The sequence below is a fragment of the Pan troglodytes genome, chromosome 1, assembly GCF_028858775.2.
Source record: "Pan troglodytes isolate AG18354 chromosome 1, NHGRI_mPanTro3-v2.0_pri, whole genome shotgun sequence".
NCBI classification, from domain to species: domain Eukaryota; kingdom Metazoa; phylum Chordata; class Mammalia; order Primates; family Hominidae; genus Pan; species Pan troglodytes.
Genome location: NC_072398.2, coordinates 161,007,626 through 161,019,629, shown reverse-complemented (window position 1 = coordinate 161,019,629; position 12,004 = coordinate 161,007,626). Strand labels below are relative to the sequence as shown.

Sequence of the window (12,004 nt, the reverse complement as noted above, 5' to 3'; positions counted from 1 at the left end):
ACTCCATCGTCCGTGAGGAGAGGAGGGGAGGGAAGAGGAGGGGAGGGGAGGGAAAGGGAGGGGAGGGGAGCAACACATGACTGATGTTTTCCAATTCACCTGCCTGCTGCTAGCCAGCCCTCTGTCTCAAAACCTCTGCATATCAGAGTGTGCTCCCTACACATGATTTATGTTTTCCATTCTTGCCCAGCCTGACATATAGGCAGAGCAGTTCATTGCCTGTTCCCTATGATCTAAGTGACAGTAGAAGTATTTTTCTACATGCACACACACACATCCTCCATACTACCTCATGGATGCCTTTGATTTCACAGCAGAATGCCATGTCTCTAATTTTAAATTTCAATCCTTGTTATAAAGGAAACTTCTCCCAAGAATCGTACCACGTTCTATTGCAAGCACAGGCTAAAGGAATCCGAGACTATCTCCAAAGTAGATCTGGAAGTCTTAAGCCCTCCTAATTTGTTAAGGATGTGTAGATAACCTCCAATGACCTACAATTACTAATATTCTCATGGTAACTTTGATATAATTCCATTCTTTTCTACAAGTATTCTACAAAGTGCACTGCTTTTGTATTTTGGAACCTAATTAGATTCCAAATTTTATTGAACTGTTTTGTATTTTGTTGTTTCAGTAAGTAATAATTGTTTCAGTTAGAAAAAAAAAAAAACAGAAAATCTGCCTTCTAGGCTTATGTAATCTTACCAGGATCTATCCTTTAGCTCTACTTTCTGTAGAAATGCTCCATCCTTAGTCAGGCTCTCCTCTTTTTGTCATGCGTGAAGTTCCCAGGGCTGCAGAGAAAAGCAATAAGCAATAGTGTTTTCCCCAGAAGTCACAAAGATTCACTGCTTTGTATGTGTTCTGAGTGGGCCATGTTCCCATCCTGGATCAATCTCTGTGGCCAGGTGGATACAATGCACTAGTTAGCTGAGGCCTTGATCATCTCCCAAAGTGGTAAAAAACAAACAAACAAAAAGGAATGGGCTTCAAAGGAAGCACAAGGCCTAAGAATAGGGAAGGGGATAATTTCTGGAGAAAAATTAGGCTACCACTAGGAAGGTTTTGATGTTGGCAGCAATAGCAACCTCTATTCTCTCTATACAGTCTGCTGCCCGGAGTTAGAATTTAGAGACAGCATCTAGTTAGAGAAAGAAAGTGTTTCTTTATATACTACATGTTACACTTTGATCATATTCTCTCTGTCCCTTCTCTGAACTTTTAAAACATATTCTAAAGTATTCTCCTATATGCTGCCTTGGTTTTAGTTATTTATAAATATTTCTCTCCCCTAGTTCTAGATCTAGATCATCAGCTATTTCAAGGCAAGTACTGGTGGTTATATGGCATGTACATACAAGGCATGTACCGCATTGTACATTACATGTAGTAGGCATCCCCAACTATTCAACAAATAATTATTCATTGACAAAATGAAAGTATTAAAAGTCCATGGGTCTTCAGGTGGTAGCTTGGGGACTGATTTTTTAAAAGTCAATGGGTCTTATTCATCTTATGCATAGTATTAGGTTGGTGCAAACATAATTGCCGTTTTTGCCATTGAAAGTAATGGCAAAACCGCAATTACGTTTGCACCAACCCAGTATTATCTCATCACAGTTCTGTAACCCCTGTGTGTGCATGGATGTTTGTGTGCAAGGCGCTAATACACACACAGTAAGAAGCTACTATGTGCCCATGGTAAGCAACAGGGATGTGAGGATATAGTGATTACAAAACAAACATTCCCCAGGTCTTCAAAAGTTTATACTCTAGTGACAAAGACAGATGCTTATCAAATAGAGTGTAATCAGTGCTCCAAAGAATAATTGTAAGGTATTCAGGGAGAATGTATGTGAGTAATAGATCTTCAATTTTATTATTATTGTTCTAACTGATTCCAGATCAATTCCAAATTGGCTGTCAGGGAATACCAGTTTTCCTAGAGGTCTGTTAAAGGTGGAATTTCTTAGATGCTTAACACTAGATTCCCAAATAAAAGCTCAAGATCCAAGAAATTACATCTTATGTTTGTGATAAGTAAAAACTAATTTAATTTTGTTTTCCTCTCTCCTTCCTCCCCACTTCTCTCCCAGCCTGAAGTTCTGGATCAAATACAAAATTTGAGGGAGTTATGGATGGATAATAATGCATTACAAGTGTTACCTGGGGTATGTAAGTTTTTATTCTACCATGTTGTCTATTATTTGTTATACATTTGTTGTATTTGATCATAATCTCAACTCTTAAATTTCAGTATTTGTGTTTCAAAGTAAATAATACTCATTAGGAGTGTTCAGTCACCAAGTGTTTTCACCATTTTTTTTTTTTGGTATTTTATGTATCTTTTTGTGAGTGTTATAGGTGTACAAAACGTAAGAAAGATTTTTCTTATTCCCTTTGGAGTATATTTGTCATCTCTTCCCACATTTACTGTTCTTTAAAAGCTGAAAGAATTTATAGTTATATTTTTAAAAAGCAAAATACCATATATAATACCAAGTTTTATTTTTACAAAATCAACCTTATTCTCACAGGTAACTAGACAATGGTTTTTATTCATTTTGTTAGAGCTCTTCTACAAAATAAAAATCTCTCTCAGTTCAGGTGATTTTCAATAGAACCCATGTGAATTTTTGAAAATGGCAAGGATCATACAGTATTAAAAACAGAAAGTTAAACCAGAGTCAAATTTTTTCCTCAACTAAAGGCCAGCCCAGTACTATCTCCTGAGTATAAGTTTACCAGTCAACTCATTGAGTGTGATTATTCCTACTTTTTCCATCTAACAAAAGAATGTTCCCATAAAACACTGCCCCTTGCCACTTGCATACACACACACACACCAAGAGAGAGAGACAGAGAGAGAGCGCAAACACAAGTCTCCCTATTGTTTTGTATAACTCCAAACTCCTGGCATTGGTCTAAGTAGCCACAGCAGGTGAATATGTAATAAATCTTCAGCCAACACAGAGGTTTAGATGTGTATTCTCAAAACCAGTTTTATTTCTTTTTTGAATTGACAGTAAAAATTACTTAAGATGACAGCAAAACCAACAAGAACAAGACATTTATTCTGTCTTTGAATAAGCATAAGACCACATAAAGGAGAAAATCTGAAACAAAGATTATGGAAAAATAATTAATGCTTTTATCAAAAGATGCATTTATACCATCAAAGACACAAAACAGAAAAATATGTACATCTATTGTTCACTGATTTATTTAAAAATCATGTACCAATAAAGCTCTATGAATCAGAAACTATGCTAATGTCAGGGTTACAAAGATAATATATTCAATGATCTTGAATATATTTGTTTGAGAAGCTCACACATGGCAGGATAAACAGATCTGGATTTCACTACTCATAGCAGAGCCTGATTTGTGCTATAGTCAAGGTATGTACAAATCCTGAGGCAACACAGGTGAGACACTTACCAATCCCTGTGCAAAGATTGAAGAATCAGAATATATGCCAGCTAGAAGTTTATACCTCTTCTTCAATATATTTATTTATTAAAAATTACATAGCATTTACCATGGGCTAGGCATTCTCTCTGTGTTTTACAAATGTTGATTCATTGAATCCCTACAACAACCCTATGAAGTAAGTTCTACTACCATCCCCATTTTATAGATGAGGAAACTAAAACACAAAAAAAGTAACTGGCCCAAGATAACACAGCCAGTACCCCAGGGAGCTGTAATTCAAACCAGCGCCAGAGGTTGCTGTTGACTGTAAAGCTCCCAAAGGCTCTCTATGGAACCAATAGAAGGTACAAATGAGAATTTTACTTTTCACAATGGTTACATTCCCAAAATCCACTGTGCAAATCAATTCACATGCCAAATTTCTCAATAAGTTTGTTATTTAAGTGGAAAGGCAGGGATGAAATCTTCCATAAAACATATAATGCTGCCTAATTTGTCTGTCTCGAGAGTAGATGTTTCATATGTACTGCTAGCTTTATATAGATTCCTTACTTTATTTTGTATACTTGCACTTGGTATTTTGTTATATGCTGTGTGGGAATACCCTACACCTCCCTGCCAGAAATAGCCATGGCTTTCTGGATGTTGTTGCTGGCAAAGAATTGCTTTTCAGTTACCCCAAAATACTTGGCTTTGAATGGTTCATCTTGAGTGCGGTCTCCAGCCTATGTCTGTCAGTTTCACAGAATAATTAAAACATTTAATATCATTAGCCATGGGGAAAAGAAGCACATTCATTTTTTTCTTAGTTCATGTATCATAATAAAGTTAATATATTTTGTGAATACTTTTGAATAGTCTGGGCTATTATTTTCCACTCTGTTTTTCACAAATCAAAGAAGCAAATAGATAATGATCAAATATTTAGTCTTTTACATAGTTCTATCTTGTGACCATCAATCTAAGGTTAATCAACCAAAATATGACTAAATCATGTATTGAATTCACATTTATTTTAAACAAACTCCAGTATCTTCTTTTACTTGTGGCTTCTACTCTTTCCATTTGCTGCACTGCTCACTTATAGACCCCTCTATGCCCAGAGAATGTGGGATCAACATTCAGTATCCTCAAGTACTGTAAGAATTTATGCCTTTACAGTCCTCAGGCTACGATTGCTTTGATACAGTGTTTTCAACATCAAAGTGTTATTCCAAAAAGAATGTTTAGGAACTGCACACCAAAATACTAAATTATGCTGAAGATAGCAATGAAGGAAGCTGGAAGCTTCAAGGAGAAAATAAATTTTCTCATGATATCTCATGATAAAGGAACAAAAAAGAAACACACACACACACATCATTCTTTCATTGCTCAGTGGAAAAGGAGAGTGAACTTAGGTAACATGATAGTTTCTTGGGATGGAAAGCTATGAGTAAAGTGACAATATTTTTCCAAGTGACACATTTCTAAGCATGAGGAGAAACTCTGACTCATCCAAAGTACTCTGATTCTAGCTAGCAAATATTCAGTCACTCCAAGCCTGTGCTCACACTCTGCACCCACATGGGAAGCTGAGGGAGCAGGGCTGGAGATTTGCACTGGGTTAATTAAGGATATGTGCCCTCCAAATGGGCTTTGTAGCCTGTAGTCTGATAAAATTGAGTTTGAAATCAGCTCCACCCCATATTAATGGGATAACTTTGGAGTGTTACCTGTAGTAGATGCTCTCATGCATCCTTCTCCAGGACTTAAGAATTTACTCTATTCCCCCAGCTTCTGGAAATGCTGCTTGCAGCTCTCCAGCCTTCTTCAGAAATTGCCTCACGTAAAGAGAACATCTTCATCCACGGTCATAACCCCATTCCCAGAGACCTCCATCCAATGATCAGTCAATGCAGGTATATAAAGGCTCAACCCTTCATCCTCTACTCAGAACAACTTCAGGGCAATCCCAACTTCAGTGATCTTTGAAGTGCCAGCCAAGGACTTTCTTAAGATTTCATCACAGCCCAACTTCTTTGTCTACCCAATCCTGCTCCCTTTCTTTCCTGTGTCTTCCTTTCTACTGGTGTTGATCCTAAACACTCTCAAAAACTTCTTTCTTTGTCTCTGCTTCCCAAGGAATCCAACATGTGACATGACTTAATCTCCAATATTTAATATGTGTTAAAATGCAGATTCTGATTCAGCAGATCTGGGGTGGGTCTGACATTATACTTTTTTTTTTTTGCATGGAGTCTCACTCTGTTGCCCAGGCTGGAGTTCAGTGGCATGATCTCAGCTCACCGCAACCTCTGCCTCCAGGGTTCAACTGATTCTCCTGCCTCAGCCTCCTGAGTAGCTGGTATTACAGGTGCCAGCCACCATACTCAGCTAATTTTTGTATTTTTAGTAGAGACGGGGTTTCACCATGTTGGTCAGGCTGGTCTCAAACTCCTGATCTCGTGATCCGCCCACCTTGGCCTCCCAAAGTGCTGGGATTACAGGCGTGAGCCACCACGCCCAGCAGAGATTATACATTTCTAACAAGCTCCCAAGTGGTGTCAATGCTGCTGGTCTGCCGAACACATTTTGGGTAGCAAAAATATAAAATATTGAATCAAATAATATATATAAAGTACTTAGCATAGTGCCAAGTGCGAGCTTGTGTGTATGTAATAAATTTATGTATTTATTGTGTATTTGTTTATTTATACTCTGTCAAGTAATTAGAGATGGTAAAGTATGCACAGGTAGACCAGATAAACAGATGAACCATTCATTGAGTAACTGAAATGTGTGGAACATTTATTTACAAAACATGCCCTAAAGGAAAAGGAAAATGAGGACCTTTGCCCTGCCCTAACTCCTCTAGTCCGTGTCCCACCCACATGTTCACTCCTTGCCCAAGATATGGGTTGATCCTTCCCTCTCCTCAGAAATCAGTTACTAATCCAATCATTCCACTTCTAACTTTCTCTGGAGTCCATCCCCTCTTCATCCTCACTTCTGCTGCCTTAACAGCTAAAATACTTCTATATCCCTCTAACAGATCTCCTTGACTCCAGCTTTTGAAAGTTCCCTGAAGTTACTACTTCTAAGCATAAATCTGTTCATGTCATTCCCCATCTTACAATCCTTTTGCTTTCCTTGCCTATAAAATAGAGTTTGCATTTCTTCACATGACATAGAAACCCTTTCAGCAGCTGGCTTCTCCCTGTAATCTCAACTTCATCACTATACTCAGCCACTTTGAATTTCCCACTCTTCCTCAAACATAGCATGCTTTGTCACACTTTATAAAGGCACGTGCTGTTCTCCCTTCCAGGTACAGGTTCTCTTCTTTTGATGAGCAGCATCTTCCAGGCCATTTGCAGCCCTTCCCTGTTCTATGGCATTCACTACGTGCTTTTTTATTGCATTTGTCACAGAGTATTATAATTATTTCTTACTTGAAAGTTTCCTTCATTACTGAGAACTCCTTATTGATAAAAACTTTGTCTTCATCATGGCAAGTCTGTCCCCATACTTAGCTGTCTTATTCTTGATTGTTCTTGAATACATAACACAGATACTGGTACATAGTAGATCCTTCAAAAAGGGCCATTGAATGAGCAAAACATTGACTCTAATTAATAGGGTAATCTCCAAAATTATAATTTAAAACCTTTCTTATGCATTTGAAATTTTAAGGATCTACATGTCAATGTCATTGTTTCAGTGGCAGCTTATTTAGTTGGGAGTTATTGATTTTATTCAGTGCCAACTTCAAGATTATTGTGTGTTTTCTAACTGCTGCATTGAGATATAATTCACATACCATATACAGTTCCGTGGTTTTTGGACTACTCACATAGTTGTACAACCATCACCACAATCTAATTTTAGAACATTTTCATGAGCCCTGAAAGAAAACCTGAACCTATTAGCCATAACTCCCATACTCCCCATCCACCCAGCTCCTAGAAACCCTACTCAACTTTCTATCTCTATGGATTTGCATATTCTGGACATATCATATAAATGGAATCATACAATGTGTGGTCTTTTGTGACTGGCATCTGTTACTTTGCATGTATTTTCAAGGTTCATACATTGTATAACATGTATCAATACTTTATTCCTTTTTATTACCAAGTAATATTTCATTATATGTATATGCCACATTTGATTTATGTGTTCATCAATTGATGGACATTTGGGTTGTCACCAATTTTTGACATTGTGAATAATGCATCTGTGACCATTTGTGTAAGTTTTTGTGTGTACATATGTTTTTATTCTCAGTGGTATATGCCTATAGTGGTATAACCCTATTTATTGTTGAGTCATTTTGAGAAACTGCCAAACAGTTCTTCAAAGTGGCTATACCATTTTACATTCCTACTAGCAATGTTTGAAGTTTACAATTCCTCCACATTCTTGCCAACACTTGTTATTGTTGTGGTTGCTTTTAAAATAAACTTTACAGTGTAGTGGTTCTTACAACTTTAAAATGTCTTGTGAAATTTTCTCAACTAACCCTGAGTTTATGCAATGTCATCAAGTCTATAGGGAAGTTAAAGATGTTGGTATACCTGGATATGTCAAAAAACAGAATAGAAACAGTTGACATGGACATTTCTGGATGTGAAGCCCTTGAGGACCTCTTATTGTCATCCAATATGTTGCAACAATTGCCTGATTCTATAGGTGAGAATATAATATTTTGTCACAAATATTTATGTCAAATATACCACTTTCTTTTTTGGAAGTATAGTTTGTCTATAGATATAGGTAATATACTGTTAGCCTGATGTTAATAAATTTTAAAATGTGCTATGGAAATCATAAAATAGTATCTAACAAATATCTTAAGTGAAATATTAACTCGTTTCCAAATTCAAGAAGGCTCTTCTGTTAAAATGATCCTACCAAATTGATATTGTTTAAAAATTGTTATATCTCCAAAGTTGCAAAATGTTATTATAAGGAGTATGTATGTTTTCTTTAGAGTAATTTAATAATCATGTATGTATCCTTATATTATGATAGAATTACAATAGCTTCCATCCATAGGATGTTGCTATATTCTATTTGTAATATTGTTGTAACATTGGTATAATGTAGGAGTAACATATAAAAAGTATAAACATAAAATGTCTTCTTAGTTCTATTATTTTTAAAAAGTCACATGTCCTTAACATGTTAAGATTCATTCGATCAAATAATTTGCCTGTTAGTATATAAAAAGCACTCATACATTTTTGTTTAAGGATGTTTATATGGGCCAGGCGCAGTGGCTCACACCTGTTATCCCAGCACTATGGGAGGCCAAGGCGGGTGGGTCACGAGGTCAGGAGTTCGAAACCAGCCTAGCCAATATGGTGAAACCCCATCTCCACTAAAAATACAAAAAGTACTGGGCATGGTGGTGCATGCCTGTAGTCCCAGCTACTCGGGAGGGAGGCTGAGGCAGGAGAATCGCTTGAACCCAGGAGGCGGTGGTTGCAGCAAGCCGAGATTATGCCACTGCACTCCAGCCTGGGCAATAGAGGGAGACTCCGTCTCAAAAACAAACAAACAAAAAAAGTTTATATGAGTAAAATAGTGAAAGACTCATTTAAATAATGTGTAAGCTTTTTTGTATAGGTATCTTGCTGTTAGTATTTGTAAGAGAACTCTACGAAAAGGGTAATCATTAAATTACTTAACTTTGTAACATAGATTTTAACCTCTTTGAAACAGATGTGTTATATGTTCTGGAACTTAATCATTATTAAGATTGACTGAAGTTCAGAATCAGTCTTATATTAGCAATGAGGTGCTCTTATCCTTCGTGGATGCTGCAGATCCAATCCAAGCCAGCTTGTGACTTGCCATGGTTTTCCACAGTGAAGTTACTGTTTCCCTTTTCACTAGCTGCACATATGAGTTGTAAATTTTTAATCATTATTGAGTTCCAGAACATATAACTTTTAAAAATTAAGCCATATCCTAGGTAATCCAGTTGAAGATGAGGCAATTTTCCAAATTTTTCTTCAATACATTATTACTTCTACTTAGCCATTCTTTGAGGCTGATAAAGAACATTAGTTTTAGCAAAATTGTGGTCCATCTTTTCTTTCTTCCTAGAATTGTTGACTTTTTATTTACAAAATCCCATATTTTATAATGATATTTCTCTAACTTGCTCAATCATGGGTCTTAACTGAGAGTTTTATTAAACACTTCCACGTTTCTAGGCTTTGTCTCTTAAGATTCTGATTCAGTAAATGTGACAAGCCCCCTGATCTGTACTTTTATTAAACATCTTAGATGAAACTTGTGATCAGACAAATTTAGGAAATACTGGTTTATGTTGTGACAGGTAAGGAAGTATGATTATAGAGAACATCCACTGGTCAAGATGACAGAGCAATTTAATACGTAACCTTACACTCCTACTCACCACCATCCCATACCATTTTAAATTTATCTTGAAAATATAAAAACTCTATATATTCAAAGAACATATTTTTCATTACTGACTCCTCAGTGCCAAGAACTGTGCCTGGCATATTCTACGTGCTGTTTGAACACTTAGTAAATAAAATAATTTAGCCACACTCACCCAGGCATGGTGGCATGTGCCAACAGTCCCAGTTACTCAAAAGGTTGAGACAAGAGGATTGCTTGAGCCCAGGAATTCGAGTCCACCCTAGGCAACATAGCAAGACTCCATCTCTGAAAAAAAAATTCTAATTTTTAAAAAAGAAAAATGATGTTTGCTTAAGAAGAATGAACATCAACCTGAACCTGTGATAGAATGGAAATCCAGCAATATCCCCAGGCCTGATGGGCTACAAACCACAAGCAAGCAGCTGTAAGTTCAGTTCTTACCGTGAAATAAGAAATAGAAGGACTTTAAGCACAACAGAGGAATCAGAACTTACAAAAGATTAAGGCGGGACCTCTTTTCTGTGAAAAGGGACTGAAAAATTTACAACTAGTATGTGGAGCTAGAGAAAAGGGAAACAACAGAAAATTCACTGTGGAAAACTATGGCAAGTGACAAGCTGGCTTGGACTGAATCTGCAGTATCCACGAAGGATAAGACCACCAACATTGCTAATATAAGACTGGTTCTGAACTCCAGAAACCTGGGGGTCAGGTGGAGGTAACCAGAAAACTGCCAGACAGGGAGAAGTGAGCATAGTGAATGGGGAAACATTCACCCTCACAAATGAGCTTGCAAACAAAAATGTTGAAGGAAACTAATGTTGCTTTGACAACCAAAAATTCAGCCAAATAGGAGAATTTACCCTAAGGGAAACAAAAGTTATCAACCAATATAAAAACTATTTTAAGCATGTATAGAACATCAAATAGATAAAAGAATAACAATTAGGTGTTATAGCCAAATAATTAGGGCCAGTGAAAGAGGAATCTTTTATATTTAAAATGCTGAAACACAAATAATAAGACTTATCAAACAAAAACATGAGCTATGACTAAAAATAGATGGTTAAGAAAAAGAATCAATTAAAAATCCTGAAAATGAAAAGTAAGACATTGGTCAAAGGACACCAAGTTGCAGTTAGACAGGAGGAATAAATGATAAGTATTTAAATTGACAGATATGTTAATTAGCTTGATTCAATCATTCTAAAGTGATAACCACTGCATCACTATGTACCTGATAATTATATACAATTTTAATTTGCCAAAAGTTTTCAAAAATAAATTTTGAAAAAGAAATCCTGGAAATTAAAATACCACATCAGGTATGAAATACCACATAGGGAAATTTTAAAATACAACAGCTATAATGAAGAAAGTATGATATAGTCAGGTATAAAATTTGTAAGTTGGAAGACAGTGCTGAGGAACAGAACAGGCACATAGAAATTTGTTAATAAGAAATATTAAAAATGAGTTAAGAGACACAGAGAATAGAATAGAAATTGCATTCTAAAAATGAAAAAGCAAAAAAATTACCTTCTCCAGGAATAAATACAGAATTCCAGAAATACAGAACAGAATAAATGGAAAAGAGGAACTATTCAAAGAGAAAATAGTTGATATTATTTTTCAGCATTAAATACACAAGTAATTTATCATAGTAAATGCATACACATAGTGCTAAAAGAGATAAATATAATAAATTTGCACTGGCTCATTGTTCTGAAACTGCAAGGACAAAGAAAAATATTGTTTAAAGCTGCCATAGAACAAAAAGAGCTTATCTACATAATAATAATTAGAGATGTCATCATTGTCATCAGTGACAATATCTTCTGGATAGCGGAGTAATATCTTCAAAGTACTGAAGGTTAATTACAGGCAGATTGGATTTCTATACCCAAGTAAACATTCATTCAAGAGTGAGCACACAACAAATATATTTGAGCATATACCAAGAATAAGAGAATTTGCTCTTAAAAGATGTACTTTACTCAGAAAACAAAAACAAACTCAGAAGGAAGGAAGTGAATGCATAAAGCAATGGCAAGCTTTACCAAATTTACCAACTTAATTTGGTAAATTAAGTAATTTAATTAAGTAATTTAATTTACCAACTTAATTTGGTAGAAATTAAGAAAGAAATCTCTTCAGTATTTCT

General features: G+C 35.9%; 1 protein-coding gene across 9 annotated transcripts in view; it reads left to right on the top strand.

Moving 5' to 3' along the window:
* Positions 1-12,004, top strand: part of LRRC7 (leucine rich repeat containing 7) — a 571,260-nt gene that overhangs the window by 408,330 nt on the left and 150,926 nt on the right. For all 9 annotated transcript variants that reach the window (XR_010153504.1, XR_010153506.1, XR_010153505.1 and 6 more), the window contains exons 9-10: positions 2,100-2,174; positions 7,968-8,112. Coding sequence is in view for 6 of the 9 variants with exons in the window: in XM_063800431.1 (XP_063656501.1) it covers positions 2,100-2,174; positions 7,968-8,112 (220 nt within the window). In the remaining 3 variants the exon portion in view is untranslated. The remainder of the gene's footprint in view (positions 1-2,099; positions 2,175-7,967; positions 8,113-12,004) is intronic.